This window comes from Aulostomus chinensis, chromosome 11 (assembly GCF_037954235.1).
Source record: "Aulostomus chinensis isolate RoL2024-O1b breed Wild chromosome 11, RoL_Achi_v1.0, whole genome shotgun sequence".
Taxonomy (NCBI): domain Eukaryota; kingdom Metazoa; phylum Chordata; class Actinopteri; order Syngnathiformes; family Aulostomidae; genus Aulostomus; species Aulostomus chinensis.
The window spans coordinates 27736325-27754228 of NC_141330.1; the positions used below are offsets into that span (position 1 = coordinate 27736325).

Consider the following 17904-nt stretch of genomic DNA (forward strand, 5'->3'; position numbering starts at 1 on the left):
GACAGAGGCAGTGGAGAACTGTTGGTGTCCATCGATAGAAAGACTGATTCTAGACCTGCTCCACTGGGACAGAGGCAGTGGAGAACTGTTGGTGTCCATCGATAGAAAGACTGATTCTAGACCTGCTCCACTGGGACAGAGGCAGTGGAGAACTGTTGGTGTCCATCGATAGAAAGACTGATTCTAGACCTGCTCCACTGGGACAGAGGCAGTGGAGAACTGTTGGTGTCCATCGATAGAAAGACTGATTCTAGACCTGCTCCACTGGGACAGAGGCAGTGGAGAACTGTTGGTGTCCATCGATAGAAAGACTGATTCTAGACCTGCTCCACTGGGACAGAGGCAGTGGAGAAGTGTTGGTGTCCATCGATAGAAAGACTGATTCTAGACCTGCTCCACTGGGACAGAGGCAGTGGAGAAGTGTTGGTGTCCATCGATAGAAAGACTGATTCTAGACCTGCTCCACTGGGACAGAGGCAGTGGAGAACTGTTGGTGTCCATCGATAGAAAGACTGATTCTAGACCTGCTCCACTGGGACAGAGGCAGTGGAGAAGTGTTGGTGTCCATCGATAGAAAGACTGATTCTAGACCTGCTCCACTGGGACAGAGGCAGTGGAGAAGTGTTGGTGTCCATCGATAGAAAGACTGATTCTAGACCTGCTCCACTGGGACAGAGGCAGTGGAGAAGTGTTGGTGTCCATCGATAGAAAGACTGATTCTAGACCTGCTCCACTGGGACAGAGGCAGTGGAGAACTGTTGGAGTCATCTGGGTCTACACTAGTCAAGCCAACCTGACCCTGCTGTTCGAGCTGAAGGTTTCACCCTTGACCTGCATCTGTCACCTCCTTTGAATCAGGACACAAACTCAGAAGACAGAAGTGCCAGCCAGCATGGGACAGTCAATAACAACAGCAAGTACAAACACTCCCACACAGAGCAGTGGCTCTTGGCCCACTGATATTTTCAGTACACATAAAAGCTTTGGTCACACTAAACTGACATCAGATCAGTTTAACATGCTGTGCTGGAGGCCTGACTCCATATCACAGGGTTACTAGTATGAAACACCAACTACATCATAAGTCCCCCCCCCAGTGAAAGCTGAACACACAGGAGGAAGAGGTGTGCACGTCTGGAAAGTGACAGTCCAGGGGTCACTTACTACCTACCTTTGCACTGCACAGTTTGTGTGTTTACATGTACTTGAGTTAGAAACATTAAAACATTAACTGGCATGGTCAATCTACCCCCCCCCCCCCCCCATTTCTGGAAATGTATTATACAGCCAGCACAAGTGTTTGGAAAAGAGCCAGAGCAGAGAGAGTATATCTGTGGCAGTGGGGGAGGGCTGCTACCCTATAGTGGCAAGAGGGGACATGACATGCCTTTCTGATGCCATCGTATCACAATATTACCTTTCATCACATTCCGAAATACTCTTATTGGTTTTGGAGCAATCCTGCAAACAAGACAAGTAAAGGTTTCTCCCTGACGTCTTCGTCCACATGCATGTGTCTGCACTGGCAGTGGTGTTGTGGCGTACCTTGGTGCTGCAGGTAGATGGGGGGCAGGGAGGTCTGGATGAGTCTGCGAGGCAGTCTGCTGCTCCTGCTGGACTGACTGAAGTACTGCTTGACCCAGTCCAACAGCAGGGGGTGGGTGCCCCCAGGGCCCGTCGGCTGGTGGAAGTCAATGATGCGGGCGCTGAAAACATGTAAAAGCCATTATGACACGTATGTGAGGAACACTACCCCTTCATCCACGGGCTGTGCTCTGTGTCTGTTTAAGTGGCACTTCACCCTAAAGGACGTTCCCCTGTTAACTGAATGTACAAGTTTTTGTTGTGTGGGATGTGAGAGCCTTCAGCTATCAGGCTCCTTCATCCTGACAGAGCTCCTAGTCCCCTATGATCCAGCTAGAACCCTTCACTCCCAGGATGCAGGGTTCCTGCTGGTTCCTAGAGTTCTAACAGTAGAATGGAGCCAGAACCTTCAGCTATCAGGCTCCTTCATCCCTGACAGAGCTCCTAGTCCCCTATGATCCAGCTAGAACCCTTCACTCCCAGGATGCAGGGTTCCTGCTGGTTCCTAGAGTTCTAACAGTAGAATGGAGCCAGAACCTTCAGCTATCAGGCTCCTTCATCCCTGACAGAGCTCCTAGTCCCCTATGATCCAGCTAGAACCCTTCACTCCCAGGATGCAGGGTTCCTGCTGGTTCCTAGAGTTCTAACAGTAGAATGGAGCCAGAACCTTCAGCTATCAGGCTCCCCTCCTGTGGAACCGTCTCCCAGTTTCAGTCCAGGACCCAGACCCCCTCTCTATGTTTAAGAGCAGACTTAAGACCTCCTTGCTGATCAGGCTTATAGTCAGGACTGCTTAGGCTGGCCCTTAGATCTGCTGCTCTAGGCTCAGACTGCTGGGATCTCCCATGATGCACTGGGCTTCTCTCTCCTCCTCCTGTCCTCAGACGTGTTACTAACTCCTCTTCTTCTCCCCTCATCCCAGATCCTGGTGCTGCTGGAGGAGGCTCCAGACCTGAAGAGGCTCCAGCTGCCACCCGTAGCTCCACCTGCTCACGTCCCTGTCTGTCCATCAGTCTCTCCTCCTTTCTCTCTCTCTTTATCTCTGTCCCTCTCTTTCCTTCTGTCTCTCTGTCTTCCTCCATTCTCTGTCTTTGTCTCGGTCCATCAGTCTCTCCTCCTTTCTCTCCCTCTTTATCTCTGTCCCTCTCTTTCCTTCTGTCTCTCTGTCTTCCTCCATTCTCTGTCTTTGTCTCTGTCCATCAGTCTCTCCTTTCTCTCCCTCTTTATCTCTGTCCCTCTCTTTCCTTCTGTCTCTCTGTCTTCCTCCATTCTCTGTCTTTGTCTCTGTCCATCAGTCTCTCCTCCTTTGTCTCTCTCTTTATCTCTGTCCCTCTCTCTCCTTCTGTCTCTCTGTCTTCCTCCATTCTCTGTCTTTGTCTCTGTCCTGCTCTCCTGCTCTCTCTCCGTCCCCACTGATCCTGGATCTGCTCCACCTTCCTGCTGGTAAAGGAAGGTTCTGGTGGCTGCTGTTGCAGGATGTGCTGCTGATGGAGAATTGTTGGGTGGAGGTTCATTGAAGGAGGGAGGTGCTGGACCTGCTCTACTTGGAAAGTGTCGGGATTTGGCGCCGAACAAATAAACCTGATTTGATTTGGGGGGGGGGGGGGGCACTGTTAGCCTCGACGGCACAACCCGCCCTGCGGCAGGTTTGGAACTGGAACCTTCTGACCATGAGGCAACAGTACAAACCAAAGCACCCGCAAAGATTAGCCAATTCACCAAACTGAAGGTTTTACAGTGCAACCGCTGCAGTATTACATTTTAACCATGTTTTGCTCACCTTATTCCCAGAGAAGTCAGCAGGACGTAGATCTCAGTGGCGCCGATCCAGGCTCGTGTTCCCTGCAGGCGCTGGCTGAAGTGAGACGCACCTTGTGGATCAAGCCCTCCTTTCCACGCCTCCTCAATCATACTCTGCAGCCGTGGGATACTAGGCACTGCTCTCTCTGGAGGAGCAGGGGAGCATTAGGCCAATGGGAAGAGCACAGTGTGTACTACAAACCAGAGGGACAAAAAACCTCTTGAAATTTTTCGTGATTGTGTATTTTAAAACAGTTATTCCCAAACTAAAGCTCCCCCGGTGGGCTGGGAGGGTACTACAGGTGGGATGCAAAGTTAGGTACAATGAGTACATATTCAATTTTCAAATTTGTAATTAAAATTGAACTTCTCATAAAATAGTCTAGAGTAAATATTTGGTATTTTATTTTGCAAAACCAGTGTCAAACTGCCTTGAAGCTTCACTCCTACCTCCTCAGATCTGTTGCTCTACAAACTGTAGTTTGAATGTGGTTCTCTGTTTATGAAGTAAAAATACACAGGGAAATTCTTCTTCTTTGTCTTTCATGTAGATCAGGGTCATGTAGAGTCAGAAAGGTCTGAGGAGGTCTAGACTGGAAACTGAGCAGCAATCATCTTGAGTTTATTTTCCTCAGCTGTTTCTAACATCTTATGGACCTGGAGGTCTTTCTGAGCGCATGCTGTTGCATGGAGGTAAAAGCCTGCATTTTATTACTTCTTCTCTTAGAGGTGACTGACAGGCTCAGGTGATGCCACACTGAGATAGGTCCAGTACAACTACAACAGAAAACTGTTGGCACGAAGTGTTTCACTCATCAAGTCTTGCTGTCATTTTGTTTACAATCCTAAACAAGAAAAACCACTGAAGAACAGTGCTAATATCCTCGTGTCATCAGACCAGAGAGAAGAACAAGATATGATGTGCTCTGAGTAAACAGCGGCGCTGCCACCATAGACAAGCCCAGAGCTGCAGGAGCCACCCCGCAGTCGTCCAACTAGCTCTGCTTTTACTCTATATACACATAAGCCTGCTGTCCAAACTAAACTAAAAGTCAGACACAAATAGTTGCTGAATCTACATGAAAGTCTGCAGATGCACATTCAGTGACTTCATCACTCAGGTGGCGCTGGCGAGCTCTCTCCATGCACATGTGGCCTCTCAGCAAAAATTAAATCATCGGCTCTTTCAGGTTATTGGTACATGAGTAACATGCAGCAGACTCCTCACTGCAGGGGGAAAGATTTCAAAAGGAACTGATCACCACCTGGTTTGTCATAACAACGGTGAGCCAGACTTGTGAGCGTCAGCGCTGCAGCCAGAGCAAACTGAACGAGAGGCCATTCCATTTCCCAGGGGTCCAGACTAGAATCCTGGACCCCCGAGAGTGTTCAGGGTGTGACCATGGAGTGTGTGACCATGAAGTGTGTGACGTTCAATGTAATGATGGAGAGTGATGGAGTGTGTGACGATGAGTGTGACGATGAGTGTGACAATGAGTGTGACGTTGAGTGTGATGATGGAGTGAATGACCATTAGTGTGACGATGAGTGTGACATTGAGTGTGACGATGAGTGTGAAGATGTGTGTGACGATGAGTGTGATGATGGAGTGTGATGATGGAGTGTGTGACGTTAAATGTAATGATGGAGAGTGATGGAGTGTGTGACAATGAGTGTGACGTTGAGTGTGATGATGGAGTGAGTGATGATTAGTGTGACGATGAGTGTGACGATGAGTGTGACGATGAGTGTGACGTTGAGTGTGATGATGGAGTGAGTGACCATTAGTGTGATGATGAGTGTGACATTGAGTGTGACGATGAGTGTGAAGATGTGTGTGACGATGAGTGTGATGATGGAGTGTGTGATGTTCAATGTAATGATGGAGAGTGATGGAGTGTGTGACAATGAGTGTGACGATGAGTGTGATGATGGAGTGAGTGATGATTAGTGTGACGATGAGTGTGACGTTGAGTGTGATGATGGAGTGTGATGATGGAGTGAGTGATGATTAGTGTGACGATGAGTGTGACGTTGAGTGTGATGATGAGTGTGAAGATGAGTGTGACGTTGAGTGTGATGATGGAGTGTGATGATGGAGTGTGTGATGTTCAATGTAATGATGGAGAGTGATGGAGTGTGTGACAATCAGTGTGACGATGAGTGTGATGATGGAGTGAGTGATGATTAGTGTGACGATGAGTGTGACGATGAGTGTGACGTTGAGTGTGATGATGGAGTGTGATGATGGAGTGTGATGATGGAGTGTGTGATGTTCAATGTAATGATGGAGAGTGATGGAGTGTGTGACAATGAGTGTGACGATGAGTGTGATGATGGAGTGAGTGATGATTAGTGTGACGATGAGTGTGACGTTGAGTGTGACGATGAGTGTGACGATGAGTGTGAAGATGTGTGTGACGATGAGTGTGATGATGGAGTGTGTGACGTTCAATGTAATGATGGAGAGTGATGGAGTGAGTGACAATGAGTGTGACGATGAGTGTGATAATGGAGTGAGTGATGATTAGTGTTATGATGAGTGTGACAATGAGTGTGACGATGAGTGTGATAATAGGGTGAGTGATGATTAGTGTTATGATGAGTGTGACAATGAGTGTGACGATGAGTGTGACAATGAGTGTGACGATGAGTGTGATGATGAGTGTGATGATGAGTGTGACGATGAGTGTGACGATGAGTGTGATGAGTGTGTGATGAGGGTGTTGATGAGTGTGTGATGATGAGTGTGATGATGAGTGTGACGATGAGTGTGATGAGTGTGTGATGAGGGTGTTGATGAGTGTGTGATGATGAGTGTGACGATGAGTGTGATGATGGAGTGAGTGATGATTAGTGTGACGATGAGTGTGACGTTGAGTGTGACGATGAGTGTGACGATGAGTGTGAAGATGTGTGTGACGATGAGTGTGATGATGGAGTGTGTGACGTTCAATGTAATGATGGAGAGTGATGGAGTGAGTGACAATGAGTGTGACGATGAGTGTGATAATGGAGTGAGTGATGATTAGTGTTATGATGAGTGTGACAATGAGTGTGACGATGAGTGTGATAATGGAGTGAGTGATGATTAGTGTTATGATGAGTGTGACAATGAGTGTGACGATGAGTGTGACAATGAGTGTGATAATGGAGTGAGTGATGATTAGTGTTATGAGTGTGATGATGAGTGTGATGATGAGTGTGACGATGAGTGTGACGATGAGTGTGATGAGTGTGTGATGAGGGTGTTGATGAGTGTGTGATGATGAGTGTGATGATGAGTTTGACTTTGAGTGTGACGATGAGTGTATGATGATGAATGTGGTGATGAGTGTGTGACGATGAGGGTGTTGATGAGTGTGTGATGATGAGTGTGATGATGGAGGGTGTGACGATAAGTGAGATGATCAGTTTGACGTTGAGTGTGACGATGAGTGTATGATGATGAATGTGGTGATGAGTGTGTGACGATGAGTGTGTGACAATTAGTGACATGAAGAGTGTGAGATGATGAGTGTGATGATGATTGTGACGATGAAGAGTGTGAGACAATGATTGTGATGATGAGTATGAGCTGATGAGTGTGACTGGTCACCTGCTAGGATGGGAGCATACGCGTCATTTCTGTAGAGTGATGACAACATCATCTGGAGGTTCCTGTATCCACACCCCCAGCCGTGATCCCCTGCCGAGGAGTGGTAGTGGTCGCTGGCGGCACTCAGCCACACATGGGTACAGTCTTTGGCTTCAGCCTGGTAGTACTGGTACAACACTCCCATCACACCTGGACAGACAGGTGCACACCAGATACCACAGAACCCAGTTCAGCTCCCAGCATTCCTGCAGCAGTTCACAAGCGCTCACCACTTATAAACCAGCAACTCTGAGGCTGACTCAACAACGTACCAGCTGCCGACCGCAGCAGCGGGGGCGGGGTGCTTTTAATATCCCTGGCAATCTTGATTATTGAGGAACCAGCAGTAGCAGGAGCTGGTCGAAGGGAACATTGCTGCTAGCAGGTAGTCCAGGCTGAAAAAATTTCCCATTAAGGGAACATCCATCCATCCATTTTCTTCCACTTATTTCTGTTAAGGGTTGCGGGGGGGGGGGGGGGGGGGGCTGGACAGGCTTCACCCTGGACAAGTCCCCAGTCCATCACCGGACCAATACATAGAGACAGACAACCATTCACATTCACCGTCATACCTACGGTCAGTTTGGAGTATCCAATTAGCCTCGTCGAAGGGAACATTTTCTAGCTTAATCAAATTCTGTTGTCCAACTTTAACACGTTCAGTTGGACAGATGGAGGGAACACAGGACGGTGTAGGGAATGGAACCTTCACTATCACTGACCCGATAAGACGAGGTGACACATGGATGTTTGACGAAGGGAAAAAAGTACAGACGAGAATGAAACGGCTCTAAAAGGTGTCTCTATGCAACAGTGCATGACCCAACCCCTGGAGCCCAAGGTCGACCGGTATGTCAAAGAGCCGCCATCCATATTTGAGAATCTGATCCTCAAGAAGTCGGGTGTATTTTCTTAAACCGCTCAGGAACAAACAGGCCTGTTGGCACAGACACACCCTCCACTTCAAACATGAAGATGACCCATCAGGTCATTTGTGAAAACAATACTCGTGCCCCTGGTGGTGGGAGTAGAGACACGCAGAGACACGGTGGACTGGCTTAAAAGTATATTTCTAAAAAGTATTGCAATCATTTGTAAGTGAGAATAAAATGAGTCGACAGTGTTGAGAACCGCAAAAATCCAAGTGGATTCCTTTGAAACCAGCAGCCCAGTCATTGATGATCAAGGTTAAAAATATGAGCAGTTGTGACATCATCAACGACCTTTACAGCTGTTCAGTAAAGGCCACTGTCCCTGAACTCCCACAGGACTAAGACACGGAGCGGATCCACACACCTGCGTCTGCCTACATCAAGGCTAAAGCTGTGACATCACTCGCCAACCCGACAGCTGAATGTGGCGCATGTTGTCAGCAGCTAAAGTGCATGTGCAAGCACACTTTAACCACTTTGTGCTCATAGTTTTCCAAGCATTGCTCGCATCATCTCCATTCATGCTGGCAGTTGCAACACACACACACACACACACACACACACACACACACACACACACACACACACACACACAGCCAAGCCCCAAACAAGATTAAAGAAAAGAACATTTTGTGAGAGTTGAGGGAATGTTGAAGAACTGGTTCAGGTTAACGATATGAGCTCAAGCAAGACGTCCACAAATGAAGAGAATCTGAAAGGTTCCTGATTCAGGACCAGAAGTCCAGAATGGGACTCCAGGATGAACTAGAGGTTTTGGTTGTCAAACTTCAAGGTCAGTGTGGGCAGCATGATTATGCCAATGTTTCTAGTTTAGCTTTGACCTTCAGCCCTTTCCCTTTGGTGTCCAGCGACAAGGGGAGAGTCAATTGGGCTGGAGGGCTGAGGATGAACCATGGTCAGAACCAAGACTTTTCTAGAGTCAGTTCCCTTCAAACTTGTGGATTTTATCAAAAAAGTTTAACTAAAAAAATGTCCATCAAAACTATAACAATAAACCATCCATCAATCCTTTTTCTTCCTCTTATCCTGTTGAGGGTGGTGGGGGTGGAGCCTATCCCAGCAGCCTTCCCCCTGGACAGGTCACCAGTCCATGGCAGGGCCAACACATAGAGACAGACAACCATTGGCTCTCCCAGCCACGCCTACGGTCAATTTAGAGTCTGGATTAACCTGGTCCCCTCTTGATGTCTTTGGACTGTGGAGGAAGCTGGAGTACCAGAGAGAACCCAGCAGGAACAGGGAGAACATGCAGAAAAAAAAGTTGATTTCTTTTAGTAATTCCACTCAAAAGTGAAACTTGTATAATGTATACATTCATTCCACACAGACTGATATATTTCAAGTGTTTATTTCTTTTAATTTTGATGATTATAACTGACAACTAATGAAAATCCCAAATTCAGTATCTCAGAACATTGGAATATTGTGAATTATTGGTTATTGGTTATTGGACTTCTGTGCAAGTCGCAGTTTGTCCATAACTAACACCATGTTAGAACATTGAACACACGTGCACGTGGCACCAGGACATCCTAGGTCGCAGCTCTATGATCCATTTTATAGTCGTATCATCTGACCTGCGACCGAATGTTCTGGACACTCGGGTGAAGAGAGGAGCTGAGCTGTCAACTGATCACCATCTGGTGGTGAGTTGGATCAGGTGGCAGGGGAAGACACCGCGCAGACCCGGCAGGCCCAAACGAGTAGTGAGGGTTTGCTGGGAATGCCTGGCAGAAGAACCAGTCAGAATGATCTTCAACTCCCACCTCCGGCAGAGCTTTGACCACATCCTGGGGGCAGTGGGGGACATTAAGTCCGAATGGGCCATGTTCCGCTCCGCCATTGTCGAGGCGGCTGTTGTGAGCTGTGTCTGTAAGGCTGCTGGGGCCGGTCACGGCAGTAATCCTCAAACCTGATGGTGAACACCAGAGGTGAGGGGAGCCGTCAGGCTGAAGAAGGAGGCTTAGAGGGCATGGTTGGCCTGTGGGTGTCCAGAAGCAGCTGACTGGTACTGGCAGACCAAGCGGTATGCAGCCATGGCAGTCACCAAGGCAAAAACTCGGGTGTGGGAGGAGTTAGGTGAGGCCATGGAGAATGACTATTGGTCGGCTCCGGAAAGGTTCTGGCAAACCGTCCGTCACCTCAGGGGTGGTAGGCGGCAACTTGCCCACACTGTTTACAGTGGGGACGGGAGGCTGCTAACGTCAACTGGGCGGTGGAAGGAATACTTTGAGGAACTCCTCAATCCCACCAACACATACTCCGTGGAGGAGACAGAGTTTGGGGAGTGCTGGGGGGGGGGGGGGGGGTTATTCAACCTCCGGGGCAGATGTCGCCGAGGCAGGTAAGCAGCTCCGCGGTCGCAGAGCTCTGGGGGTGGATGAGATCCTCCCTGGGTATCTCAAGGCTCTGGATGTTGTGGGGCTGTCTTGGTTGACACATCTCTGCAACATTGCGTGGACATTGGGGCCGGTGCCTTTGGAGTGGCAGACTGGGGTGGTGGTCCCCATCTTTAAGAAAGGGGACCAGAGGGTGTGTTCCAACTATCAGGGGATCACACTCCTCAGCCTCCCTGGAAAGGTCTACGCCAGAGTACTGGAGAGGAGGGTCAGGGCGAAAGTCGAACCTCAGGTTGAGGAGCAGCAGTGTGGTTTTCGTCCCGGCTGTGGAACCTTGGATCAGCTCTTCACCCTCGCTAGGGTGCTGGAGGGGTCATGGGAGTTAGCCCAACCAGTCCACATGTGTTTTGTGGATCTGCAGAAGGCTTATGATGGTGTTCCCCGGAGCACCCTGTGGGGGGTACACCGGGAGTATGGGGTGGATGGCCCCTTACAAAGGGCCGTTCAGTCTTTCTTCCGGAGGAGTGAGAGTCTGGTCCGCGTTGCCGGCAGTAAGTTGGACTTGTTCTTGGTGAGGGTTGGACTCCGCCAAGGCTGCCCTTTGTCACCGGTTCTGTTCATAACTTTTATGGACAGAATTTCTAGGTGCAGCAGGGTGGTGGAGGGGGTCGAGTTTGATGGTGGGAGGATGTCCTCTCTGCTCTTTGCGGATGATGTGGTCCTCTTAGCTCCATCAAGCCATGACCTCCAGCTCTTGCTGAGACAGTTCACAGCCGAATGTGAAGCGGCAGGGATGAGAATCAGCACATCCAATTCTGAGGCTATGGTCCTCAGCCGGGAAAGGCTAGCCTGCCCACTCCAGGTCCGGGGGGAGGTCCTACCTCAGGTGGAGGAGTTTAAGTATCTCGGGGTCTTGTTCATGAGTGAGGGTAGGATGGAGCGGGAGATTGACAGGCGAACTGGGGCGGCATCCACAGTGATGGGGTGCTACACCAGTCTGTTGTGGAAAAAAAGGCGAAGCTCTCGATTTACCTGTCAATCTACGTTCCAACCCTCACCTGTGGTCATGAGCTTTGGGTAATGACCCGAAAGAACAAGATTGTGAATACAAGTGGCCGAAATGAGGTTTCCTCCTCAGGGTGGCTGGGCTCTCCCTTAGAGACAGGGTGAGAAGCTGAGTCACTCAGGAGGGACTCAGAGTAGAGCTGCTGCTCCTCCATGTGAGAGGAGTCAGTTGAGATGCCTCGGGCATGTGGTGAGAGCGCCTCATGGACATCTCCTTCAGGAGGTGGTCCAGGCATGCCCAACCGGAAGGAGGCCTCAAGGCTGGAGGAATTATATCTCTTGGCTGGCCTGGGAAGGCCTTGGGATTCCCCTGGAAGAGCTGGTGGAAGTGGCTGGGGAGAGGACAGTCTGGGCTTCCATGCTGAGGCTGCTGCCCCCGCAACCCAGACCGACCAGGATAAGTGGAGGAAGATGACGATGGTTCTGTCTTGAGGACACCTGGTGCTACACTCTAATCAGCTAATTCACTCCAAACACCTGCAAAGGCCTTTAAAAGGTCTCTCAGTCTGGTTCTGTAGACTGCACAATCACGGGGAAGACTGCTGACTTGACAGGTCTCCAAAAGATGACCATTGACACCTTGAACAAGGAAGGAAGATACAGAAGGTCATTGCTAAAGAGGCTGGCTACTCACAGAGCTCTGTGTCCAAGCACATTAACAGAGAGGCGAAGGGAAGGAAAAGATGTGGTAGAAACAAGTGTACAAGCAATAGAGATAACGCACCTTGGAGAGGGTTGTGAAACAGAACCCATTCAAAAATGTGGGGGAGATTCACTAAGAGTTGACTGCAGCTAGAGTCGGTGCTTCAGGAACGACTAGGCACAGACGCACGCAAGACATGGGTTTCAGCTGTCGCATTCATTGTGTCCAGCCACTCTTGAACAAGAGACAGCATCAGAAGCGTCTTGGCTGGGCTAAAGACAAGAGGACTGGACTTCTGCTGAGTGGTCCCAAGTTATGTTCTCTGATGAAAGTAAATGTTGCATTTCCTTTGGAAATCAAGGTCCCAGAGTCTGGAGGAAGAGAGGAGAGGCACAGGATCCACATTGCTTTAGGTCCAGTGATGGTTTGGGGTGCCATGTCATCTGCTGGTGTTGGTTCACTTGTTTCTGAGGTCCAAGGTCAATGCAGCCGTCTACCTGGAAGTTTTAGAGCGCTTTGTGCTTCCTGCTGCTGACCAACTTCATGGAGATGCAGATTTCATTTTCCAACCGGACTTGGCACCTGCACACAGTGGCAAAGCTACCAGTACCTGGTCTAAGGACAATGGTATCCCTGTTCTTAATTGGCCAGCAACCTCGCCTGACTTTAACTGGGGTTTTGTGAAGAGGAAGATGCAACACGCCAGACTCAACAATGCAGAAGATCAAGAAGTGTTCCCCTATGCTCCCAAGTGGGGTCATGAGGGATGAGATGTTAGAGACTCATCCACCAGAGCAGCAGCACTGATGCCTGAGAACCGTGAGACATGGACCCCCAACTCCCTCTGACCTGCTTCACCTCCCCAGACCTGCTTCACCTCTTCCCAGACCTCCTCCACCTCTTCCTGCTCCTCCCATATTTTAACATCAGAGGTGCTTGCTCCTTCACTTGGAGCAGAAGGAGGTCTGTCCTCCAGGTGAGCAGTGCTCTCTTTTCCTAAGGTGAAATGTGAGCACCTCTGGAACAGCAGCACTCCAAGTCCTGGAGCAACCGGGACTTTAAAGTGAACGACAACAGGCTCTCTGATTGGTCTGAGTGATGTCATGCCTGGAACTCACCTGTGAGTAATTAGGCGTCTAATGACCGACTCAGTGCTGTGATTAAATGCCTCTAAATACCAAAATCAACTGAACGAACAGCACCAACTGCCTGGTGCCACACGTCACATTAATAGGGCCCTTAAATCGGACCAAAGAACATCCTCATCCCTTCCCTCAGAGATACCCTTAGTTTGAAGAAGCTCCAAGAACAAAAATAAAAAGGGCAAAATCGACCAAACAAACTGGTCTGACATAATCAGACCTCATGAATGCGTTTCCTTCAGTCTCTGACCGAAAGGAACTCAGTCAATCCAAATGTTAAGCAGCAGGCTCACAGCCCCGTCCGTTGTACACCACCCACCGTCAACATTTGATTGGGACTGATGGGGCAAAAGGACACAGTGAACTAATTAATACTAATAAACATGACAAAGTGGGATTATATCATTATCCCAAGTAGCACAGCAGTTGCTCATGTAGTAAAGCCACAACAGGATTTTGTTGAAGCTTGTTCCCATACTGAGCCTCTAATTCTACTTTAGTCACGTTTCTCTGCTCAACTTCCAACATGCATGAATATAGAGTACATGGGAGGTGCTTATATGATAACTTCCATGTATGCATTAGACTTTTGATCCGATTGTCACTCACATTGTAAATGACTCCATTACGTCAACAATAAATGAATGTTGAACATTAAATGAAGAATGGTGTCTGCAGGGTACAAAGGGGTTGTAATTCCACTCCACCTGAATCACAGGTGTGTTCTGGGTGTTAAACTTTAACCAGTGACTGCCTCTTGTTCTGTGTAAAGCAGCTGCAGCCTCTGTTGATAAAGGAGTGCAGCTGATTGGTGCATTACTGTTACGCTCTTTGAAGTGAAACAAGTGGTTTTGACATCAAGACAACGATCAAGAGGGACAGAAACATGATTTATCATGAGATGACTTCTGGTCCTGCTGTGGCGTCCATCATGCTCATGATGGAACTCCTTCCCATGGAGACAATCTGGACCCACACAGATCGGACAAAATGAACACTAAATATTTCATTTCAACTTTTGTCTAATTAGAGAGGGTTACTCTACTGACTTCCCTTGTATGTGATGATAATGCACGATTGGAGAAAAAACAAGAGCAGAGGATTCAAATATTCCGAATCATTTCCATTGGCTTCAACAGTAAAAGTAGCTCTATCAGCTGCGTTCAGAGTAGTAAAAATGGTAAATGGACTCAATTTATATAGCACTTTTCTACCTTAGCGGCACTCAAAGCGCTTTACAGTGTCATCTCATTCACCCATTCACACACACACTCACACACTGATGGTGGAGGCTACCATGCAAGGCGCCAACCTACTCATCAGGAGCAATTATGGGTTCAGTATCTTGCTCAAGGACACTTCGACATGGTCACCGGGATCGGGGATCGAACCAGCAACCCTTCAGTTGCTAGACGGCCACTCTACCCCTGAGCCATGCCGCCCATGGTGTAGTGAACACGTAAACAGCATTTTGTTTTAACCATGAAAATAAATCACCTGTTGTTTTGGTGTGACTTTATTGGACTCGGGCCAAAATGGCGTATCAGTGTGTGTTGACCCAAACACAGAACCGCTGGTGTTAGCAGGATTACTGACACGTACCCGCCGTCCTGGTCCTGCCATCGTCAAGTCCTGAGGCCAGAGACTCCATCATCTCTGCTCTCTTGCAGTGATACTCTGCGGGGGCCATGAGGCCTCGGGCCACGTCCCTCTCCATGGTCCTCTCCATCTGCCTGCGGTAGCCGCCGCTGCCGTCCAGACCAAACTGCCTCTGTACATTCAACATACCACACAGGTCAGGTTGGTGTACTGGAGTCTTGTGAAAGCACAAGACTGAAGCGTTCACATACCCAAACATGCGCTCCCACATCACATGCACACAGGGAAAAGGCAAACACACCGCAGACAATACCCTCATTCTCCACGTTGCAATTCAGAGCTCAGCTATATCACGTTCTGTACACTCAGTACATGGTTACAGATTCCATATCTGATTTTTTTCTACCAAAGCAGCAGCATATATAATGTCTCTGTGTACTGTCTTTGCGTCAATGTATTTATTGTTTCACACGTACATTAAAAAGAGAAGAATATCTGCATTCATTTTAAACAGAATGTATCTGGAACCGATCACACGATAAGAGCATGAGCAGACTGGTTGGCTGGGTTCCAGACTTGAGATGAAGGTTTGTTTCTCCACTCTAACTGCATCTGTGCACCAAAGTGATTCTACCAGAGCAAACAGTTCCTCACTGCACCATCACTACACCTGGACAAAAACTGATGGAATTACTCCGAAACGAGAAGCATCTTGTTGACTGTCACTATGCTCCTGCCAAGCTGTAAAACTGCATCAAACCCGGACATCCGAAATCCATCCGACTTCCTGTGTTGGGATGGTTTATTACAGTTTTTAATATCATTATTATGATATTAAATACAGTTAATATCATGTGACCTTGCACGTCAAATACTGTTGCCAATGATTCCTATGAACACTGCTGGGTGAACTGGTTTTCTGTAGTTTGTGGAACATATTCAATAAAAGTCTAGTGAAATAGTTCAGAATAAAGTGGAACTCGTTACATTTGTGTTTGACATATTTGAACTTGCATGACAGTGTCGGGTTTTTTGTTGTTTTGGTTTCCCAGACCTGCACACTTCACAAAACAATGATTGTGGGGAAAAGACATCGGCGGCTTTCAGGAGTCTATATCGGTCGAACCCTCTGACTAATACTGACAGTTGTCAACCCGCTTCCTCAGTGACAGGATCTTTGGACTCTAACGTCTCTGTGTAACTTTGTGCGACAGCCATTTTGGTTTCCTGCTCAGACCTGCAACTTCTTGAAGTCCTCTCTCTCCTGACGGGCCTCATCCTCCTTCCTCTGCTGATCCAGCTCCTGCTGGAGCTTCCTTGCCAGCTTCAGACTGGAACCAGGACTACCTGCAGTGACACACGTCAATCAAATATTAAAAACTGAGTGTGCCCTGGATCAAACAGAAACATAAACCTGAGGTGGAAAATGCATTGACCTGGAAGAGAGAGAGGGTAATTTAGGTTGCTCCCACCTGGTCTGGAGTCCAGGTGCAGTTCCACATGTTCCTGCAGGGACCAGCTGCTGCTGCAGACCACGGAACACATCGGGCACTCAAACCTCTCGTCTCCTGCACAGTTTCATGTAAGTGTTTTAATATCCCTGGAGCAGGCTGTGTCAGTTTATAATAGTCCACGTGAAAGTATGTATCCCATCAAACATCTGGATTAATAACAGGACAGAAGGATTTGACACTGCAGCCTGGTGTTCTCACGTGGATCGTGGTTGGTGCAGTCATAGGGGGTCCACACCAGACCTGAAGCTGTAGTGCTAAACCATGGATGCATTCAGGTCTCATGTTGATGCATCAAGTATGACTGTAACTGTGGCTTCACCCCCACATGAATTAGTCACGAGGTCACGCGTGTAGAGTACAGTGTAGAGTACAGATGAGTAGCATGAGACTCCACTACATGGTGACACTGGGAGACCCTGAGGAATATTCTCTGTTGGGCCACCATGCCTTAAAAAGAGAGCTCCAGGATTACACACACACCCATAAATCATCCAATTCAAAAAAATGATATCACACTTCTGCCCAACCAAGCAGGAAACAAGCTCAGATTAGCTGGTAGCAGATTTCTGCACATCCATGTAGTTTCTAAATCAACAAATTAGGCACCGGCACACACAGTGCGCACGAATGTTGAGGTAATTTTGGAGGTGGGGGGGGGGGGGCAGTACCATTAAACAAAGTTGAAGAGGCCATCAGAGGAGATGCACCCACAGGCCTGCTGCATCGTGTGGCTAAAGAGCTCTTCAACTGAATATCTTCTCATTTCTGGCAACTGTTTTGAATTTATGGAACTTGTCGGAGCAACATGATACATTTGACCCAAAACTCACCGACGTGTGCGTGAAAGTGGGTCACAGATGGGTCACAGATGGAGCAGTGGTGTGTGTGGTGGCATGGGTCAGAGATGGAGCAGTGGTGTGTGTGGTGTGTGGGTCACAGATGGAGCAGTGGTGTGTGTGGTGTGTGGGTCACAGATGGAGCAGTGGTGTGTGTGGTGTGTGTGGTGGCATGGGTCAGAGATGGAGCAGTGGTGTGTGTGGTGGCGTGGGTCACAGATGGAGCAGTGGTGTGTGTGGTGGCGTGGGTCACAGATGGAGCAGTGGTGTGTGTGGTGTGTGTGGTGGCATGGGTCAGAGATGGAGCAGTGGTGTGTGTGGTGGCGTGGGTCACAGATGGAGCAGTGGTGTGTGTGGTGGCGTGGGTCACAGATGGAGCAGTGGTGTGTGTGGTGGCGTGGGTCACAGATGGAGCAGTGGTGTGTGTGGTGTGTGTGGGTCACAGATGGAGCAGTGGTGTGTGTGGTGTGTGTGGGTCAGAGATGGAGCAGTGGTGTGTGTGGGTCACAGATGGAGCAGTGGTGTGTGGTGTGTGTGTGGGTCACAGATGGAGCAGTGGTGTGTGTGGTGTGTGTGGGTCACAGATGGAGCAGTGGTGTGTGTGGTGTGTGTGGGTCACAGATGGAGCAGTGGTGTGTGTGGTGTGTGTGGTGGCATGGGTCAGAGATGGAGCAGTGGTGTGTGTGGTGGCGTGGGTCACAGATGGAGCAGTGGTGTGTGTGGTGGCGTGGGTCACAGATGGAGCAGTGGTGTGTGTGGTGGCGTGGGTCACAGATGGAGCAGTGGTGTGTG

The 17904-nt window shown here is 48.8% G+C and overlaps 1 protein-coding gene across 5 annotated transcripts in view; it reads right to left on the minus strand.

The window, feature by feature from the left end:
* Nucleotides 1-17904, minus strand: part of zup1 (zinc finger containing ubiquitin peptidase 1) — a 32541-nt gene that overhangs the window by 10553 nt on the left and 4084 nt on the right. For 4 of the 5 annotated variants that reach the window (XM_086219270.1, XM_086219272.1, XM_086219269.1 and 1 more), the window contains exons 4-9: nucleotides 16235-16330; nucleotides 16000-16109; nucleotides 14766-14934; nucleotides 6983-7171; nucleotides 3365-3530; nucleotides 1546-1706 (exon numbers count right to left, since the gene is read on the minus strand). In XM_086219270.1, coding sequence (XP_086075396.1) covers nucleotides 1546-1706; nucleotides 3365-3530; nucleotides 6983-7171; nucleotides 14766-14934; nucleotides 16000-16109; nucleotides 16235-16330 — 891 coding nt within the window. The remainder of the gene's footprint in view (nucleotides 1-1545; nucleotides 1707-3364; nucleotides 3531-6982; nucleotides 7172-14765; nucleotides 14935-15999; nucleotides 16110-16234; nucleotides 16331-17904) is intronic. The other variant, XM_086219273.1, reaches the window with a different exon arrangement.